This window comes from Mus caroli, chromosome 17, assembly GCF_900094665.2.
Source record: "Mus caroli chromosome 17, CAROLI_EIJ_v1.1, whole genome shotgun sequence".
NCBI classification, from domain to species: Eukaryota; Metazoa; Chordata; class Mammalia; order Rodentia; family Muridae; genus Mus; species Mus caroli.
The window spans coordinates 21,706,305-21,723,290 of record NC_034586.1 but is presented as its reverse complement, the minus strand read 5'-3'; the positions used below and the strand labels follow the sequence as shown (position 1 = coordinate 21,723,290).

The window sequence follows — 16,986 nt, the reverse complement described above, 5'->3', positions numbered from 1 at the left end:
AAAAAAAAAAAAAAAGAATTGTAACAGTAAGGGACCTACTCTTAGGCCAAGTTCCAGGTTTCAAAATGTATCTTATATATTAAGCTGAACAAAAACAGTGTGTGTGTGCAGTCACCTCATGCGTTTGTTACCAGAAGGGAAAGTAGCTGAGACTGGTGAATAGACCTGGTGTAGAGCACCTCTTACTGTTCAGGGGTTCATAGAACTCTGAAGTGTGGAGCACCTGGTTCTTTAGAAAATCTTGTCCATGTTGATGTGGCTTCACATTACAGGAAACTATAGAAGACATTAGAAGAGTACTCTCTGGAGTCATTGCTGAATGGAGAAGGTCACTGGGAAAGAGGAGCCTGTGTTTATATCTTGGGAAATAAGTGGTCTAAATATCAGCATACTCTAACTTTATCATTGCCACGGCAGACTGGGTAGGAGTCTTTTTGTCTTTTGTATGTCTCTCTGAGACACAGCTGGTGGTTTTGGGCTAGTTACAGTAAGAACAAACTTCATTTTGGTTCTCAGCTCTCTTGCCTGCAGTTCATCCCCGGCGGTTTTCTCTAGGAAATCCACAGCCACTTTGGTCTCTATTCTAGCCGTGACTCAGCCTGTGCCAACAAGGGCCTGCCTGTGAGAGCAAAGCTGGGCAGGCTTTGCCCCGGCAGCCTCAGTAGGAGCCTCTTCCAGGTTGGCGTTCTGCTTACTTGTCATTAAATATAGCACAAGTGCTGGTTATGGCCGAAAGTAAAGCATAAACAGGAAATTAGAGGCGCCTGGCCTCATACCATCTGCTACATTTGTGTAAACTTCTGTACTGTGCGCCATTTGTTTATGCTTTCATTCTTCCCAGAGTTAGCATACATAACTCAGGGAATCTGCAGCTTGCACTTCACAACTTACTGTGCATGTTCACTGTGATTGACAACTGTACTTACTGAGAACTTTTGGCCTTTTGTGGTTTCCGACATCCGGATGGAATCCAGAGCATCACACGTCACACATTGTACAGTGCACTTAGCTGTATCCCCAGCCCCCTTCCTTGCCTCGGGACATTTTCTCCCTCCCTCCTGTTTCTGTTGTGCCAAGATTAGAATCCAGGCCCCATGTACTCGAGGCTCCCCCTCTGCCACTGAACTCTCTCCGCCCCACCATAGCCCTGCCCCTCCCGTGCCTCCCTACCCCTCCCCCCAGAAAAAGAGAAAACTCTCATTGTTGGAACATGCTGGGATCAACCTCTGAGGGTGGTCTTTGGCATACCATTGAATAAGCCTCAGGAGCCAGGATGCTCTACAGTGTGATGCTATGGTGGTACTATTGCCTCTGAAGCTCAGCCTCCTTCCCTTGGCAACAGATGAGAGCTTGCTTCCCTGTGCGCAGGCAACAGGTCCAGAGGTGTGTTTGTTTATTGATTTTGGGAGGCAGTTGGGACTTTGTTATCACTGTTGGTGATTTTGGGAGGCAGTTGGGACTTTGTTATTACTGTTGGTTCAGAGGTGTGTTTGTTTATTGATTGGGGAGGCAGTTGGGACTTTGTTATCACTGTTGGTGATTTTGTCTTAGTCACTTGGTTACTGTTCCATTGTTGTGAAGAGACACCATGACACGGCAACTTCTTATAAAGCTTGAATATAGTGTCAGAGGCTTAGTCCATCATGGCTGGGAGCATGGTGCTGTGCAGGTAGGCATGGCTCTAGAGAAGTAACTAGGAGCTGTATATACCTGATCTGCAGTGGCAGGCAAAGGGAGACTGACAGGCAAATATTGGGCCTGGCGTGAACTTTTGAAACCTCAGAGCCCCACCCCCACCCCAGCAACTCTGGTCCTCTAACAAGGACATGCTTCCTAGTCCTTTCCAGTCAGCTCACCAGCTGGGGACAAGCATGCCGCTAGAAGCCTGTGGGGACCATTGTCATACAAACCACCACAGTTTGTTAGTTTGTTTGTTTTTTGGTTTTTCGAGACAGGGTTTCTCTGTATAGCCCTGGCTCTCCTGGAACTCACTCTGTAGACCAGGCTGGCCTTGAACTCAGAAATCAGCCTGCCTCTGCCTCCTAAGTGCTGGGATTAAAGGTGTGTGCCACCACCGCCCAGCTCCACCACAGTTTTTGAAGCAGGATCTTGCCACGTAGCTCAGGCTGGCCTAGACCTAGCTATCTAGATCCTCGAGTAGCCTTGAGTTTGCAGCAATCCTCTTGCCTCAGTCTCCTGATTAATGTAGACCTCCATCTCTGCCATGTCTAGTTATTGTAAATATTAGCCTTTTTTTACCCACCAGCCTGGCTCCTCGAGGTCAAGCAAACTCCAGTTTGGCTCCTCTCCATGGTAACTGGCCTCAAGGTTTGTATGGGGCCCTCCAGGATAGAGAAGTTCCTCCCCAACTGCTGCCCTTGCTGGAGCCAGGCCTGCTACCTGCCTGTGGGTAAGGGTCTCTGAAGGACCTGGGCTATCCTGAGTTTTTAGAAATGGCAACTCTGCTTCCCTCCCCCCCGCTCTGACCGAACCCCTTCTATTCCTCCTTCTCTGTCCTCCATGTCTGAGAACCTGTGGAAAGAGGAGTGGGCAATTCAATGGGTGCACTCTGGTTGCTGAATCTCATTCTAAGTCGTCTCAGAACAGGAGAAAGGCAGGTTGGCAGTGTGCTCAACATTGCCCCTGCTGGAAAGTCCATGATAGTGGCCCCACTGGGATGTTTGAGGCAGATGGAGATAGCCCAAAGCTGAGCTCCTAGTAATTGGTCTCTGAGGGATGTGGCAGGAAAGGCCCCGTAGCAAATCCTGCTTAGCCTGACTTGAGCAGCTCTCACTGACTACTGCTCTGTGAGTGACTGACATCCTGCGGTACAAGTTTGGAGTTGGAAAACTCAGAGCTGCCTCCATTCAGCCCCAGGTGCCCCCAGGGCAGAGTTCGCTGATGGACTGACTTCCAGAATGCTTGCCCCTCTAGTGAGTTCTATGGCTCTTCATTCCCCTCCCCCGACCAAAGCTTTGACCTGTGTGCGTAAGCTTAGCCTGTGTGACTTTTGAGTAATTTCACAGTAATGTCTGTAACTGGCCTGGATTTAAAATATTGTTAAAAGTAATTTCTGCCCCAGCCATGTTCTCAGGGGATGAATCGGATGGCATCTGTGGGCTGGGCCAGTTTGACTGCAGAAGGTCCTTTCCTGCTGCTCTCCTGTTGGGTGGCAGATGCATTTCCCCCTTCAGTTCTTGGCCATACTAGTGATCTGTAAAGTCTTCTGGACCGTATTCCTAGCCCTGCCTAGGAATTGTGACCACTCCCATGCAGCAGGTTTCTCCAAACATGCCTGTGGATAATCTCCTTCCTTCGAACTCACAGGGAATCCTTCTGGTATACGACATCACCAACCGTTGGTCCTTTGATGGCATTGACCGGTGGATCAAGGAGATCGATGAGGTAAGTATGGATCTGTGCATCTCCGGAAGAGATTGTGGGACTAAGCTGTGATTGGGGCATGCCTGGGAGTGCTGCCATTATAGTCTTTCCTGACCCTGGAGTGTTGTTCAGCAATAAACAACTGGACTCTGCACTTTACCTGGTTCCATCCAGGCCTTCCTAGACTTGCTGCATTGCAGAGTACAGACACTGGGAGCCCCACATATGGCCAAGAAGTGGGGTAGCATGTGGTTGTGCCTCTGCTAAGTTCTGAACCCCTACCTCTTAAGCATGCACCTGGTGTTCCCCGGATCCTGGTTGGGAACCGGCTGCACCTGGCCTTCAAGCGGCAAGTTCCAACGGAGCAGGCCAGAGCCTACGCAGAGAAGAACTGCATGACCTTCTTTGAAGTCAGCCCCCTGTGCAACTTCAACGTCATTGAGTCCTTCACTGAGCTCTCCCGTATCGTGCTCATGCGGCATGGCATGGAGAAGATCTGGAGACCCAATCGAGGTGGGACTGAGGCTTAGTTCCTATAGGATGCTAGCTAGTGGAGTGATGGGGCGAGATGGTGGAACTGCAGGCATTGACAGTGAAGTCTAGGTGGTCTCTTGAGAGCTGCAGTCATCTGGGCTGCCTGCTCAGACCTACAAGAAGTGATCACTTTCCTGGCCGTGCTTTAAGCGCGGAGCTCTGCATGTGCACCTTTGCTGCTGAGTGGTCACAGAGGCAGGATGTGCAGCTCAGCAATGTCTGGGCCATTGTCCACACCAAACCCCTAATGATGGCTTTACTTGGGTTACTTTCTAATAGGGCTCACTGTTTGTCAGAGTTTCACCCTGTGAAGTCAGAAGAGAGCGGGGTAACTAAGTCCCTCTGTTGGGCCAAAAATCTGAGTTAACCTCCAAGCAGAGCTATAGTAAAGGCTGCATTCCAAAGTCAGTCTGCCTCCTCACCCACCCCCAGCCTCATAGAGCGCTGGGCAGACCAGCAGCACTTTGAGGTCTGCTCTGCTCTAAGGCAGGAGATGGGTGCCACCCAGTGGTCAGATAGTGGGGCATCCAGGAGCCCTGAGCTGGTGAGATGCAGCAGCCAGGTTTTACAGGTAGTCTGAGGACCATGTAACTCCCCTAACAAAACCTATCTGTTCCCTCCTTCATCTTGCCTTCCCCTCACAGTTTTCAGCCTGCAGGACCTCTGCTGCCGTGCCATTGTCTCCTGTACCCCTGTGCACCTCATCGACAAGCTCCCACTACCTGTCACCATCAAAAGCCACCTCAAGTCCTTTTCCATGGCCAACGGCATGAACGCTGTCATGATGCACGGCCGCTCCTACTCCCTGGCAAGTGGGGCCGGGGGCAGTGGCAGCAAGGGCAACAGCCTTAAGAGGTCCAAGTCCATCCGGCCCCCTCAGAGCCCACCTCAGAACTGCTCTCGGAGCAACTGCAAGATCTCCTAGCGGGACACGTGGGTTCCGCCTGTTCAGACTTGGGGCTTACGCTGGAGCACTCCTGACCATGCGCTAGGCCCTGCTGCGTGCAGGAAGACTTGGCTACCCAACCCTGCCTGGGTCTCTCCAGGCTTTCCTCCACATCTGAGCTAGTGGAGGGGAGGGGCATGCAGGAGAGAACATGCTCCGCAAACCAGGCAGCAGGGCTGCTGGTGCTACGGGACCAGGTGTGAACCAGTCCTGGACTCCAGGCTGGAAGTGAGCCAGGCTCCCCTTTATTTATATGGAGAACATTTTACCTGTTTTGTACATTTTTAAAGGGCTGTCAGGGAAGCCTGGATGCCCCTCATAGCCACATCAGCCGTTGGGGAAGCTCAGGATGTCAGGGAAGGAGGAATGAAGCAGTGGTGGAGGGTTTCAGTGTTGAAGCCAGATCTTTAGATTTATAAATACCCTGCCTGGGTGTTGCTCAGAGGCCACTGGGGAACAGTGTATTTCAGATGCTTCTAGCAGCAGGCTTGGCTCCAGCTTCCATATCTGACAAAGGTGATCAGTATGCTGGGCATAGGCAAGGTTTCAGCTCCTAAGACCTCCTAGGAGAAGAGACGTTGGTGCACTTGGGAAACCGCACTAATCCCTCCTGTTGTGCCCTGGCACTTTCAGTGATGTTTACTATACACATCTCCAGGCCAAGGCTACAGAGCTTCTGGCAGACTTCGTGCTTCATGGCCTCTAGCATCTGGGCATGGGCACAAGGCCTAGGACCCCAGTGTCTAGCAGCTTGTACTTATCAACCTCGGCTGTTTCATAGCTGCTCCTTGCCTCTTGTGGCCCCTCTGCCTTTAAGTTCATGTCACTGGAATCTCTGACCTGTTTCTTAGTGACTCTCTGGAACACCAAGCCCCTCCTTAGGGACTCACTGGCCTGAGCAACTTGTGAAGCCATGGACTGTTCCCCCACAATGCTCCTCCTCTCCCAGTCTGCGCTGGGCAGCCTTCTCCCCTGTGGGGATGCTGTCCCCAGTGGATGTCCTGTGTGACTGCTTCCCTGTCCTTGCCTGGTGACACAGCCCTCAGGCACGCTGGTGCTTAACTCTACCTCCTGCCCTCAGGGCCCTGGCCATAACAGGAGCCATGACCCCTGACTGGGGACCTCTTAGTGCACGTTTCCTAAGATCATCTTACCATGGATGTTACTAGGGCACTGGTAGACGCTGCGCCAGCTTGCTGTTCTGGGAGATTGAGTCAATGCCTGTAGGGAGGGACAGGGCTATGGTTGTGGGAACTGCCTGAGAAGCAGCAGCCTGACCCAGAGGCTGGGTACAATCAAGCATCACCTTTCCCCACCAGTCCTGTTGCTGCTGACAGAGACCTTTTCTCTGGAGTCGCGATAGAATGGTGTAGACTCTGAGGACCTGGATTGGCCTGCGTGCACACCATCAACACTACACTTGCTGCTGTGGACTCCACTATTCCTGGTTCTTTGTTCTTACTTCTTTGTACAGTAAATGTACTTCAGCAGTGAGCTTGTGTCTTTCTTTGTGAACATGAGTCTGGCTTCATCTGACTGTGGTTTGTTGGGGGTGGTAAGGGATGTCTGGCAGTGTGTTCTGCCACAGGCTCCAGCATGGCTTTGTGCCTGACAGAATGATCCCAGGCTTTGTTAACTGTCCCCGCAGCTGACCCTGCTGACCTGCAGCCATCCATTCACTGGGTTCACATTCCCAGCCACAAAGTAGCCAGGCCTGGTTACAAGCCACACTGTTTCCGGAGGTCAGATCTTGGCCAGGTTAGACAGACAGCCTTTACTCATACATAGCCCAGGGCACATAGCTTACCACAACATGAAGGATATCTGCGAGTGGGACCTGGCGTTGGTGCCTTTAGCAGGAAAGCATCTAGCAGGTCATGGCCTCTGCAAGCCATGCTCACCCAGGGTTCTAGCTCATACACTGGAAGGCAAATCCCACTGAGTGGGATTGGACAGTTCACTTTAAAGTGGCCTCTGGCTCAGGTGTCACCTGCATTTTTCCTTAGTTGCATCCTGAGCCTGTGGCCTGGCGATCCCTGATCCCTGCCCCCTCGACACTAGGAGCTGCCTCACCCAGGGCTCTTTTGTAAGGCAGCAGACACTGGCGCCTGGTAGCCATCTCTTGATCTCCTGACCAGACCAGGCTCTTATTACCCTGCCTCCTGGGTCAGGAGGTCAGACAGAGGGTCACACAGACTTTTTCCTTCCTGTCTCTGAGAAAACCACTCCCTGGGGACCTCTGGAGCCACAGAAAGGGTTTGGAAAAGCAGATTCCAGGCAGGGCCTTTGTCTTGCCACCAGCTTTGATCTCCCTACCCTCCCCCACAGTAGTGAAGTCCCTAGTTCAGTTAAAGAATGGATGCTGGCCTTCATGGTGGATGGTTGGGGCAAGGCTTGAATGTACTTAGATCCTCCCTGAGCAACATCTAGGATGCTTGCTCTTTGATAGGTGCACTTGGCCATCCCAGAGAGCCCCATCTGTCTCACCCTGTGTGTGACCAGCTGGCTGGCTTCTCTATGCTCTTGTTTACACTATGTATCAGTCATTGACATGAGACTGTCTATGGCCAGTGCACATGGGTCACCTGCTTCCACCCAGATGGCCTTTTTATTTATTTTGTACCTGCCTTGCCCATTTGAAGGAACTGAGTGGCACAGACCCTAGCTAGAAGCCAGGAGCCCAGTTTTAGAGAAACTGGTACATCTGGGAGGATGAACCCTGCCGAGTTGTGCCCTCAGCTGGTGAGATGCCAAGACCTAACTTTTTTTTTTTTTTTTCTTTTTGAGACAGTATGTTCTTACGTAGCCAAACGGGCCTGAAATTTGCTGTGTAGCTATGGGCTGGCCTCAATCTGGATCCTCCTGTGTCCCGCCTACCCAGTGCTGGGGTTACAAGTGTGTACCACAGATGCCAAGTACCCTAGGGGTTTCTTACTCCATGCCAGTGGAAAATGTGCCTTACCTATAGTTATGACAAGTGTGGCCCCTGGCTGCCTTTGAATAAAATCTAGTCTAATAGCTGAGGCTGGACTGGGTCCCTACTGAGGCTGGACTGGGTCCCTATCCAACCTCACTGAATAAGACACTGAAGAGCAGAGGACAAAAGCCGAAATTTACCAGCCCTGCCCCTCCTCCCTGAATAGAGGGTGGGAGGGTCTTTAAGGAGACTTTGATCCCTGTTGGGCTCCAGCTTGTAGAGGGAGGGGCTCAGGTTACAGCATCCCCCTCCCTGATTGAGCTGGCCCTTCTCCGCCCCTTGGTGACCCTAGTGGTCAGTTGCTCTGGGCTTCAGGGCCTCTGGCCCCTCCCCAGCCCTTCCTCTTCTTCTATTCCCAGTCCTATGCTGACCAGAGCCTGGGAACCACCCACAGTGGTTGGGAGAGGGCCAGCCAGTATTTTGTGGACAGGTTCTGAGAGGCCCCAGGTTCAGAGAAGAGCATCGTCACCTGTGAGCTCCAGCCTTGCGGGGTCCAAGAGTCCCAGGAGAGGGTCCTTTGAGGTAGGGGGTAGTGATCCTGGGTCCAGGACCCTATAGGGTGGATGCCTATAGGGAGTCTCAGCTGGTGGCCACACACTCCCACTCCCTGGCCCTGTGGTCCCCATGCCTGCCCCACAGCTACTCCTGCCTCTGCTCTTTGTCTTCGTGCTCATCCATCTGACCTCGGAGACCAACCTGCTGCCAGAGCCTGGAAGCCATCCTGGCATGTGCCCCAACGAGCTCAGCCCCCACCTGTGGGTCGACGCCCAGAGCACCTGTGAGCGTGAGTGTACCGGGGACCAGGTGAGCACTGGCATCTCATGGGATCCTGGGCCCCACCCTAGCTCTTTCCTCAGTGGGGGTAGTAGACCCCACCCCTAGGAGTCTGCTTCCTCCAGGGTTCCTCCACACTCAATTTACCTGGATTTGTGGCCATGACCTGTATGTACATGGGGCTCAAAGGATACCCCTACCTTTTTGTCCTCTGAAGAACAAGAACATCTCCAATTCCCGGACTGACTGCAACCTCACCAATCCTGTCTCTCACCTGCCTGAGCACCACTTTTTTTCTTAAGTCATGTGGGCCCAGGCCTCTGACCTACCCCTGCAAATGGCATCACCTTCCCAGCCCTGCCTGTCTGTAGTCCTTTCCTCATATCCCAGACTGGGAAGGGGACAAAGAGCTCCCAAGGTGGTGCGCCCTCTGATGGCAGAGCATCTGCCTGCACACTGTTCCACCTACTCAGTAGGAATGCTAATGAGGGCTGCACCGGGGCCTTGAGGATTCAGCGGGGTTGACTAAGGTGACTGGGGTTGAATAAGGTGACTGTGTGACCTTAGTACTCCTACTGTTCAAAATGCACAGCCACAATTTTTCACAGGGGAGGAAACTTTGAAAGAGGCAGCTACCTCTCCCAGGATAGAGAGGCAGGGTTGTGCATAGGCAAGGCTGGGTAGGGGGTCAGGGCTCCACTAAACTGTCCCTGTCCCTCAGGACTGTGCGGCATCCGAGAAGTGCTGCACCAATGTGTGTGGGCTGCAGAGCTGCGTGGCTGCCCGCTTTCCCAGTGGTGGCCCAGCTGTACCTGAGACAGCAGCCTCCTGTGAAGGCTTCCAATGCCCACAACAGGGTTCTGACTGTGACATCTGGGATGGGCAGCCAATTTGTCGCTGCCGTGACCGCTGTGAAAAAGAACCCAGCTTCACATGTGCTTCTGATGGCCTTACCTATTACAACCGCTGCTACATGGACGCAGAAGCCTGCCTGCGGGGTCTCCACCTGCACGTTGTACCCTGTAAACACATTCTCAGCTGGCCACCCAGCAGCCCAGGACCACCTGAGACCACTGCTCGCCCAACCCCTGGGGCTGCTCCCATGCCACCTGCCCTGTACAATAGCCCCTCACCACAGGCAGTGCATGTTGGGGGGACAGCCAGCCTCCACTGTGATGTTAGTGGCCGTCCACTACCTGCTGTGACCTGGGAGAAGCAGAGCCATCAGCGGGAGAACCTGATCATGCGCCCTGACCAAATGTATGGCAACGTGGTTGTCACCAGTATTGGACAGCTAGTCCTCTACAATGCTCAGCTGGAGGATGCAGGCTTGTATACCTGCACTGCACGAAATGCTGCTGGCCTGCTGCGGGCCGACTTTCCCCTTTCCGTTTTACAGCGGGCAACTACTCAGGACAGGGACCCAGGTATCCCAGCCTTGGCTGAGTGCCAGGCCGACACACAAGCCTGTGTTGGGCCACCTACTCCCCATCATGTCCTTTGGCGCTTTGACCCAGAGAGAGGCAGCTGCATGACATTCCCAGCCCTCAGATGTGATGGGGCTGCCCGGGGCTTTGAGACCTATGAGGCATGCCAGCAGGCCTGCGTTCGTGGCCCCGGGGATGTCTGTGCACTGCCTGCAGTTCAGGGGCCCTGCCAGGGCTGGGAGCCACGCTGGGCCTACAGCCCACTGCTACAGCAGTGCCACCCCTTTGTATACAGTGGCTGTGAAGGAAATAGCAATAACTTTGAGACCCGGGAGAGCTGTGAGGATGCTTGCCCTGTACCACGCACACCACCCTGTCGTGCCTGCCGCCTCAAGAGCAAGCTGGCTCTGAGCTTGTGCCGCAGTGACTTTGCCATCGTGGGGAGACTCACAGAGGTCCTGGAGGAGCCTGAGGCTGCAGGCGGCATAGCTCGTGTGGCCTTGGATGATGTGCTAAAGGACGACAAGATGGGCCTCAAGTTCTTGGGCACCAAATACCTGGAGGTGACATTGAGTGGCATGGACTGGGCCTGCCCATGCCCCAACGTGACAGCTGTCGATGGGCCACTGGTCATCATGGGTGAGGTTCGTGAAGGTGTGGCTGTGTTGGACGCCAACAGCTATGTCCGTGCCGCCAGCGAGAAGCGAGTCAAGAAGATTGTGGAACTGCTTGAGAAGAAGGCTTGTGAACTGCTCAACCGCTTCCAAGACTAGCTTTATGCACAATCCCATCCCTGCCCTCCTTCCTGCTGAATAAATGTCCTTGCCTGTGGGAGTCATAGCCTCTGCTTCCCTTCTAGCTGCAGCGCCCCCCACCCCCACCCCCACCAGCACTATCTATTCAGTTGGAATTCTGCGAGTAGATGGAGCACCAGTTCTTAGTTGAGGTCACCAAGTAGCACCAACTCACTCTTGGGAGCCCTCATATAGACATGCAAGCGCCGGGCGGTGATGGCGCACGCCTTTAATCCCAGCACTTGGGAGGCAGAGGCAGGCGGATTTCTGAGTTCGAGGCCAGCCTGGTCTACAAAGTGAGTTCCAGGACAGCCAGGGCTATACAGAGAAACCCCTTTCCAAAAAAACAAAAAAAAAAAAAAAAAAAAAAAGACATGCAAGCTTCTCCCCGGGCACATAGGAGAAAGCCAGCTCAGTCCTGCTTCAGCTACACCTACCCCAAGCCCTAATCATCTCCCAGACCGGACCCGTTTTGCCCTCTCCCAGGTATTCCCAGCAAGCAATGTGGTATAGATAGCCCACAGTGGGCTGGAAAGGCTTTATTTTAAGGCCCATTCAGACCAGGTTCTCTATAACCCTGTGGCCACCAGACCAGGAGGGGCTAATTTATCCCAAGGACTGAGGGAGGGGCTGAGGTCCAGCTTGTACCGTGACAACTTTTGACAGAGATGCTATTCTTTCCGGAAAATCAGGCACTTGTTGTTGGCTGGCATGTCCACCTGGAAAAACACTTTGCTGAGTGACTCTTTTTTTTTTTTTTTGGTTTTTTTTTGAGACAGGGTTTCTCTGTGTAGCCTTGGCTGTCCTGGAACTCACTCTGCCTCCAAAGTGCTGGGAACAACCACCACGCGACGGCTGCTGTGAGTGACTCTTAATCACAGGGAGGCTCCCCACCCCCACATCACCCTGCCTACCATCCTCTCCAGGACCAAGCCACTGGCCTGGCCTAGTTCCTCCAGAAGGACTGTGTCACGAAGCCCCCACTCTGGGTTCCTGCAGTTGGGGAGGAAGGTAGAAGGCGATTGCATATTTGAGGGTATGATCCCGCCTACCCTCTCTCTGAGCCAAGCTACCTCCTAGCCAGATCTGACCTGCATCTGAGGGTCAGGTCAAAGTCCACGTTGCTCTGGGGAGAGATCTTCCCATTGACGGCATAGGGCTGTGAGAACAAGACACAATACATAGGCCCAAAGTCAGTCGTTCCCACACAGCTGGTTTGCAGGATAGGATGGAGTTCTTTCCATAGGAGTATAGAAAGAATAACTTTTTTCTGCACTCAAGAAGGAAAAGGGCTAGGTCCCGGGCCCTGGGCTTCAAGAGTGGGGAAACACCCAAGGCTGATAGGGGTGTCTTAAGGTAGGGTCACTCACCCCGTAGGTGATCAGCACAGCCTTGGTTTTGAGCAGGTGCCCTGCTGCTCTGAAGAGCCCCTGTTGAGGAAGGCAAATAGGGCACAGTAAGCTGGGAGCTGGAGACTCATGCTTTCCTCTTTGCAACGTGAAAGCTGGGCTTCACAGTGGTCCCCACCTCTGTGCAGTTCAGGGGGCTGATGTGGATCATATTGATGCAGAGCAACAGGTCCAGCGATCGCGGTGGGATGCCACCCCATTGCTCCCACTCCCAGGTCACGTCCAGGTACAGCGGAGCCTTCACATTGGACAACCCTTGGGCTTGGGTAGTGGCGGCAATGCTGTGGAGAGCAGCAGCGCATGGGCAAGGGCCGACGAGGCCCTCAGTGATCGGGATTGTAGGGGAACAGCTAAGTCCTGAGGAGCAGCAAGCGGGTAGCTTTGTCGACCCTACAGCCCATTGCTTCTACTACCTCAGTCCGGCACCCAGACCTAGACCTGTCCTGATTTCCGGTCTGCCAGCCCCGCCGTCCACTCAGCCCCAAGCGGCCGCAAGGGAAAGACACCGCGCCGCCGCACCTGTCCAGGCAGCGTTGGTCCACGTCCGACGGCTGCCACTCGGCATTCGGGAAGGCCTGTGCAAAGTGTGCCGCGTGCTGTCCGGAGCCCGAGGCCACCTCGAGCACGCGAACACAGCGCTGGGCAGGATCCACATACTGGCGGAGTACGGACAAGATGGGCTCCTTGTTTCGCTCAGCAGCCGCAGCCAACATCATCGCAGCGGTGCGGCCAGCCCCAGCCAGAATGCGCGCGGGGCACGACGGGAGCTGTGGACCAGCTCCTGCGCGGGGCACTACGGGAGTTGTGGTCGAAAGGGCCAGCCGCTTGCAGCAGTATAACTGTTAGGAGGCCTCTCAACTCCTAAAAGGGTTTGCATCTGCGGGAAACTGATTCCAGCGGTCGGGATTTAGCGATGACTTCGGACAAGGAACAAGGCTCGAGTAGAGGCTGTGGTTTCCTGGAGTCTTTCAGCTGTAGTACCTTATTTTCAGCGTGTTTGTCTCTTTAAAAGTTCATTTGTTGCGTTTGCGCCTCACCTTTTTAGGAATGGTGTTTAAAATTGCAAGACATCCTTCCTGTTCAGAGATGAACGGGAAAACAAAAAGAACGTGCGCCGCCCGGGAATCGAACCCGGGTCGCAAGAATGGGAATCTTGCATGATACCACTACACCAGCGGCGCTGTTGAGCAAAGCTGCAGTCCGTAGGGCATAGGAATTGTGACGCAAACATGTTACTGTAACAGCATTATGCCCGTGTCTTTTCTATTGCGCTCTGGTTCTCTATTGGCAAGCGTTTGCAGGACAACATATCCCACCAGATCCCAAAGTGTTGTTGCTGTCGTCCAAGGGAAAGGAGAAAATGTGGGTGCCGTGAGATTTATAGACAGGATTTGGTTCTGCGCCATGGAAACCATAACGGTCGCGATCTCTTGGAAGCCTGAGGTCGCGCTCAGGTCCTGAGGTTCAACAGGCCAAGTCTTGTGGGCGTGGGCGGTAACCGAATGGAGCTTGGGGAACCCAGATACAGGAATCCTCGGGTCTTGCAAAATTGGGGCTCAGATGAGCTTTGTGTGACGCTGAGACGGCTGGCATTAGCTCGAGGTCCACGGATAGATAGCAGGAGGCGGTCAGTGACTATTGAAATGAAATTCGAAGCGACAAGTGCACGGACAAGGGTACTTCTCTGATTCTCACCTTTGCGTGGTTTGAAGCAGTTCATTTCTCACAGGGGCTGGATTTTAGAAAATGTCCGAGACGTTCACGCTTGATTGCCAACAGTTCAAAGGTTGTGGGCTACTCTGCCCCATACTACATCATGGAGCTCAGGGTTAAACATGGCTCCTGCTTGGGGCTGTGTTTGAGGTGTCTCTTCAGCCGGAGTGACCAGGGGTGTGAGTGTAGTCAAACTGTTAAACTATGTGAGTGACATGGCCCAAGGATGAGATATAGGGTGACCACTCTAGAAATGCCTCTAAAAAGTTGTCAGTCCAGACTCGGGAAGAGTCCTGAAGTCCAACCCCTCACCCACTCTGAGGAGCCCCTGACAGATGGTTATGGATGTCTGACATTGGTAGTGACCTTGACTGGACCTGAGTCAGGCTCTCCCTTTTACGGCCTCAGCCCCTGCATACCTGGCTTGCTTTTCCCATAGATTACTCGTGGGATTTTGGGCAGAGGAGCTGGGGGTGTGAGCATCTTCCATATATCCAAGTTCAGGAGAGGTCGTGGATGATTCTTCCTCTCCATCAAAGTGCAACACTGTTCTAAACACGCCCTGTCTCAAGGAGAGCCCCTGGAAGAGGGCCTGGGACAGCCAAGGAGCTACTTAAATTTCAACTGGGTCCTGTTGGTAGTGGTACTGGAGAGTCAGAGGCTGGTCCACAGTGAGAGAAACTGTCTGGAAAACAAAAACAAACAAAACAAAACAAAGAATCAAAATTAATTCTTTTTTTTTGGTTTTTTGAGACAGGGTTTCTCTGTATAGCCCTCGCTGTCCTGGAGCTCACTTTGTAGACCAGGCTGGCCTCAAACTCAGCCTGCCTCTGCCTCCTGAGTGCTGGGATTAAAGGTGTGCGACACCATGCCCCGGCCGAAATTAATCCCTAAAGCATCTCGTAGCATGCACACATTTAGTCTCAGCACACGGAGAAACCCTGTCTGAAAAATAAACAAACAAAAAAACAGGAAGTAGGGAGACTGATGACAGCCCTAGATTGATCCTGCTTCCCCTTCCCCACAGGGAGGCTGCATTAGAGAACAGTGCTCAACAAAACGTTTAAGGGGTCTTGGCCTCTGGTTAATCCCCTCCTGTGGGTATGCTCTGGATGTACCAACACTTTCCCTAAGTACTGAGGTCAGAGGTCAGAGGCCATCAGATGGAGGAGGCTTTGCTTGCAGTTGGCCTGTGTGAGCACCTGCTTCCTGGAGATCCTGAGCGCTGGATGCTGGCCATTGTCTGAACCCTATAAGATGGACTCTTCAGCCATGGCAAGCAGTTGTTGAGGTTGGGTTCCTGTTAAAGTCAGAAATGCAGGCTCCTGGAGCTGATTTTGGCTTTTCCAAATGAGTTTATCTTTATTACCAAATTATCAGGGCCCTTGAGAGCCCCAGGTCTTAGATTTTGTGTTGTGTTAGAAACCTAAGTTACTCTGGTCCTTCCACACTCTCCTAGCTTTGGCCTCTGTCCTGGCTTCTCTCTCTGGGGTTAGCTTAGAGGCAATACTTGATGAGTGAGCGTCCAGCCTCGCTATATTTCTCCCTTAGAGGCACTGGTGTCTTTGTCTCACACAGCCTGAACTGAGCAAGACTCACATTCTTTTCCTTAGCCCAGTCCCACATGTTTATGGTCACTGAGTCCAGTGCCCCTGAGATTTCTCCCCAGTCCTTACTGTTGCCCTTGTTGCCTCTCTGTGCCTTCTGTGGCTACTGTAACAAATTAACCCAAAGCTTGGTAATAGAAAACAAGTTTGTTTTGTTACACTTCTGGAGACCAGAAGTCCAAAACAAAGGTGTTGGATTACTGTCTTGGCCACTTGACTGTGACTCCATCTCTGCTTCATTTTCATACCAACTCCTCTGTGTTCAGATCCCCCGTGTCTTCCTCTGAAAAGGGCATAGTCAGGGCCTGGAGGCTCCACCCAGGACATCTCTCTTATGGTTCTAGCTGTGATCTCCCATATCCCTCACTCCCTCAGACGTCAGGCTGCCCAACTGACATTCTACCAAGGCTCCATCCTCACAGGAGCACTCCACCTGGGAAGACTTCACTGTTGAGCCCAACCCCCAACAGGCTATCTGCCCCTCCAACACGTCTTTCCACCTCCTCAGTTTCCTACTCCATAGAGATCACTAGACTCCCACCTCTGTCCCCACCCCATCCCCCTGGCCTCACCTGCCCATGCCCCAACCTCAGAACAAGGTCACCTGAAAACCCTTCTTAGGGCTTCCCGAACCCAACCCTGGGCTTCTGCTACAGCTATTGAATGAATGTCTTGCCCTCTAGTTCTGGCCAATGATTATCTAAGCAAAGACTGAGTTTGTCCATTGGTGAGTTTGTATGAGACTGGGCTTTAGGCCTTTAATAGTAGCTAGCTAGGGTTGCATATTATTTGTAAGGGACCTGTCACAAGGGAGCTCCTGTCAGTGTGTGGTATGCATGCTTTCCACACAGGACCTTAGATGCTTCCGTCCCTTACTGTGCTTCATTCTGACCCAACTGATCCTTCCTGCCCCTTGCTGGGGAGTGGTGGCGCACGCACGCCTTTACTCCCAGCACTCAAGAGGCAGAGGCAGAGGCAGATTTCTGTGAGTTCAAGGCCAGCCTGATCTACAAATCTAGTCCAGGACAGCCAGGGTTGATTCCAATGAGAAACCCTGTCTCAAAACAAAACAAAACAAAACAACCAAACTAGCATGAGCTCCCAGGATCCTGTCCTGCCTTCCTACCATGTATGAATGATTAAACAGTATGCTGTAGGCCATCTGAGTCAGGCCACAGTGGCCTTGGAGGGAAAGGTCACTAAGGGTGGGTCAGGCATTATGTGAGTGGGAAGGGACAAGTTTAGCTAGGAAGCAACCCTTTCTTCCTTTCCTTCTTTCTTTCCTTCTTTAACATTAGCTATCTTTTTGTTGGTTTGTTTGTTTGTTTTGGTTTTTCGAGACAGGGTTTCTCTGTGTAGCCCTGGCTGTCCTGGAACTCACTTTGTAGACCAGGCTGGCCTCGAACTCAGAAATCTGCCTG

At 52.7% G+C, this 16,986-nt stretch overlaps 3 protein-coding genes and 1 non-coding gene across 4 annotated transcripts in view; 2 read left to right on the top strand and 2 right to left on the bottom strand.

Moving 5' to 3' along the window:
• The window catches only part of Rab40c (RAB40C, member RAS oncogene family), a 40,723-nt gene extending 34,365 nt beyond the window's left edge, over window positions 1-6,358 (top strand). The window contains exons 5-7 of the mRNA XM_021186080.1: window positions 3,328-3,405; window positions 3,675-3,897; window positions 4,563-6,358. Coding sequence (XP_021041739.1) covers window positions 3,328-3,405; window positions 3,675-3,897; window positions 4,563-4,843 — 582 coding nt within the window. The 3' untranslated portion in view covers window positions 4,844-6,358. The remainder of the gene's footprint in view (window positions 1-3,327; window positions 3,406-3,674; window positions 3,898-4,562) is intronic.
• A 1,290-nt stretch (window positions 6,359-7,648) lies between these two features.
• On the top strand, window positions 7,649-10,834 carry Wfikkn1 (WAP, follistatin/kazal, immunoglobulin, kunitz and netrin domain containing 1). Its single transcript, XM_021186078.2, has 2 exons — window positions 7,649-8,645; window positions 9,337-10,834. The coding sequence occupies exons 1-2, from the start codon at window positions 8,466-8,468 to the stop codon at window positions 10,813-10,815; spliced, it is 1,659 nt and encodes a 552-aa protein (XP_021041737.1). The 5' UTR covers window positions 7,649-8,465; the 3' UTR covers window positions 10,816-10,834.
• A 507-nt stretch (window positions 10,835-11,341) lies between these two features.
• Mettl26 (methyltransferase like 26) lies at window positions 11,342-13,347 on the bottom strand. Its single transcript, XM_021186082.2, has 6 exons — window positions 12,765-13,347; window positions 12,364-12,526; window positions 12,207-12,266; window positions 11,928-11,995; window positions 11,751-11,829; window positions 11,342-11,555 (listed from the first exon to the last, which is right to left on the bottom strand). Exons 1-6 carry the CDS (start codon window positions 12,959-12,961, stop codon window positions 11,508-11,510), a joined length of 615 nt encoding a protein of 204 aa, XP_021041741.1. The 5' UTR covers window positions 12,962-13,347; the 3' UTR covers window positions 11,342-11,507.
• An 8-nt stretch (window positions 13,348-13,355) lies between these two features.
• Window positions 13,356-13,426, bottom strand: Trnag-ccc. Its single transcript has one exon. It is a non-coding gene; the product is annotated as a tRNA-Gly (tRNA).
• Between the last annotated feature and the right edge of the window lie 3,560 nt (window positions 13,427-16,986).

What these genes read in the sequence shown, in the direction of transcription:
- Wfikkn1 (XM_021186078.2), top strand. Translation starts at nt 8,466, where the DNA reads ATGCCTGCCCCACAGCTACTCCTGCCTCTGCTCTTTGTCTTCGTGCTC. An exon ending in GTGAGTGTACCGGGGACCAG is followed by an intron (nt 8,646 to 9,336) that starts GTGAGCACTGGC and finishes CCTGTCCCTCAG; the next exon opens with GACTGTGCGGCATCCGAGAA.
- Mettl26 (XM_021186082.2), bottom strand. Translation starts at nt 12,961, where the DNA reads ATGATGTTGGCTGCGGCTGCTGAGCGAAACAAGGAGCCCATCTTGTCC. An exon ending in CTGTGCTGATCACCTACGGG is followed by an intron (nt 11,996 to 12,206) that starts GTGAGTGACCCT and finishes TTGTTCTCACAG; the next exon opens with CCCTATGCCGTCAATGGGAA. An exon ending in GACCTGACCCTCAGATGCAG is followed by an intron (nt 11,830 to 11,927) that starts GTCAGATCTGGC and finishes CCCCAACTGCAG; the next exon opens with GAACCCAGAGTGGGGGCTTC.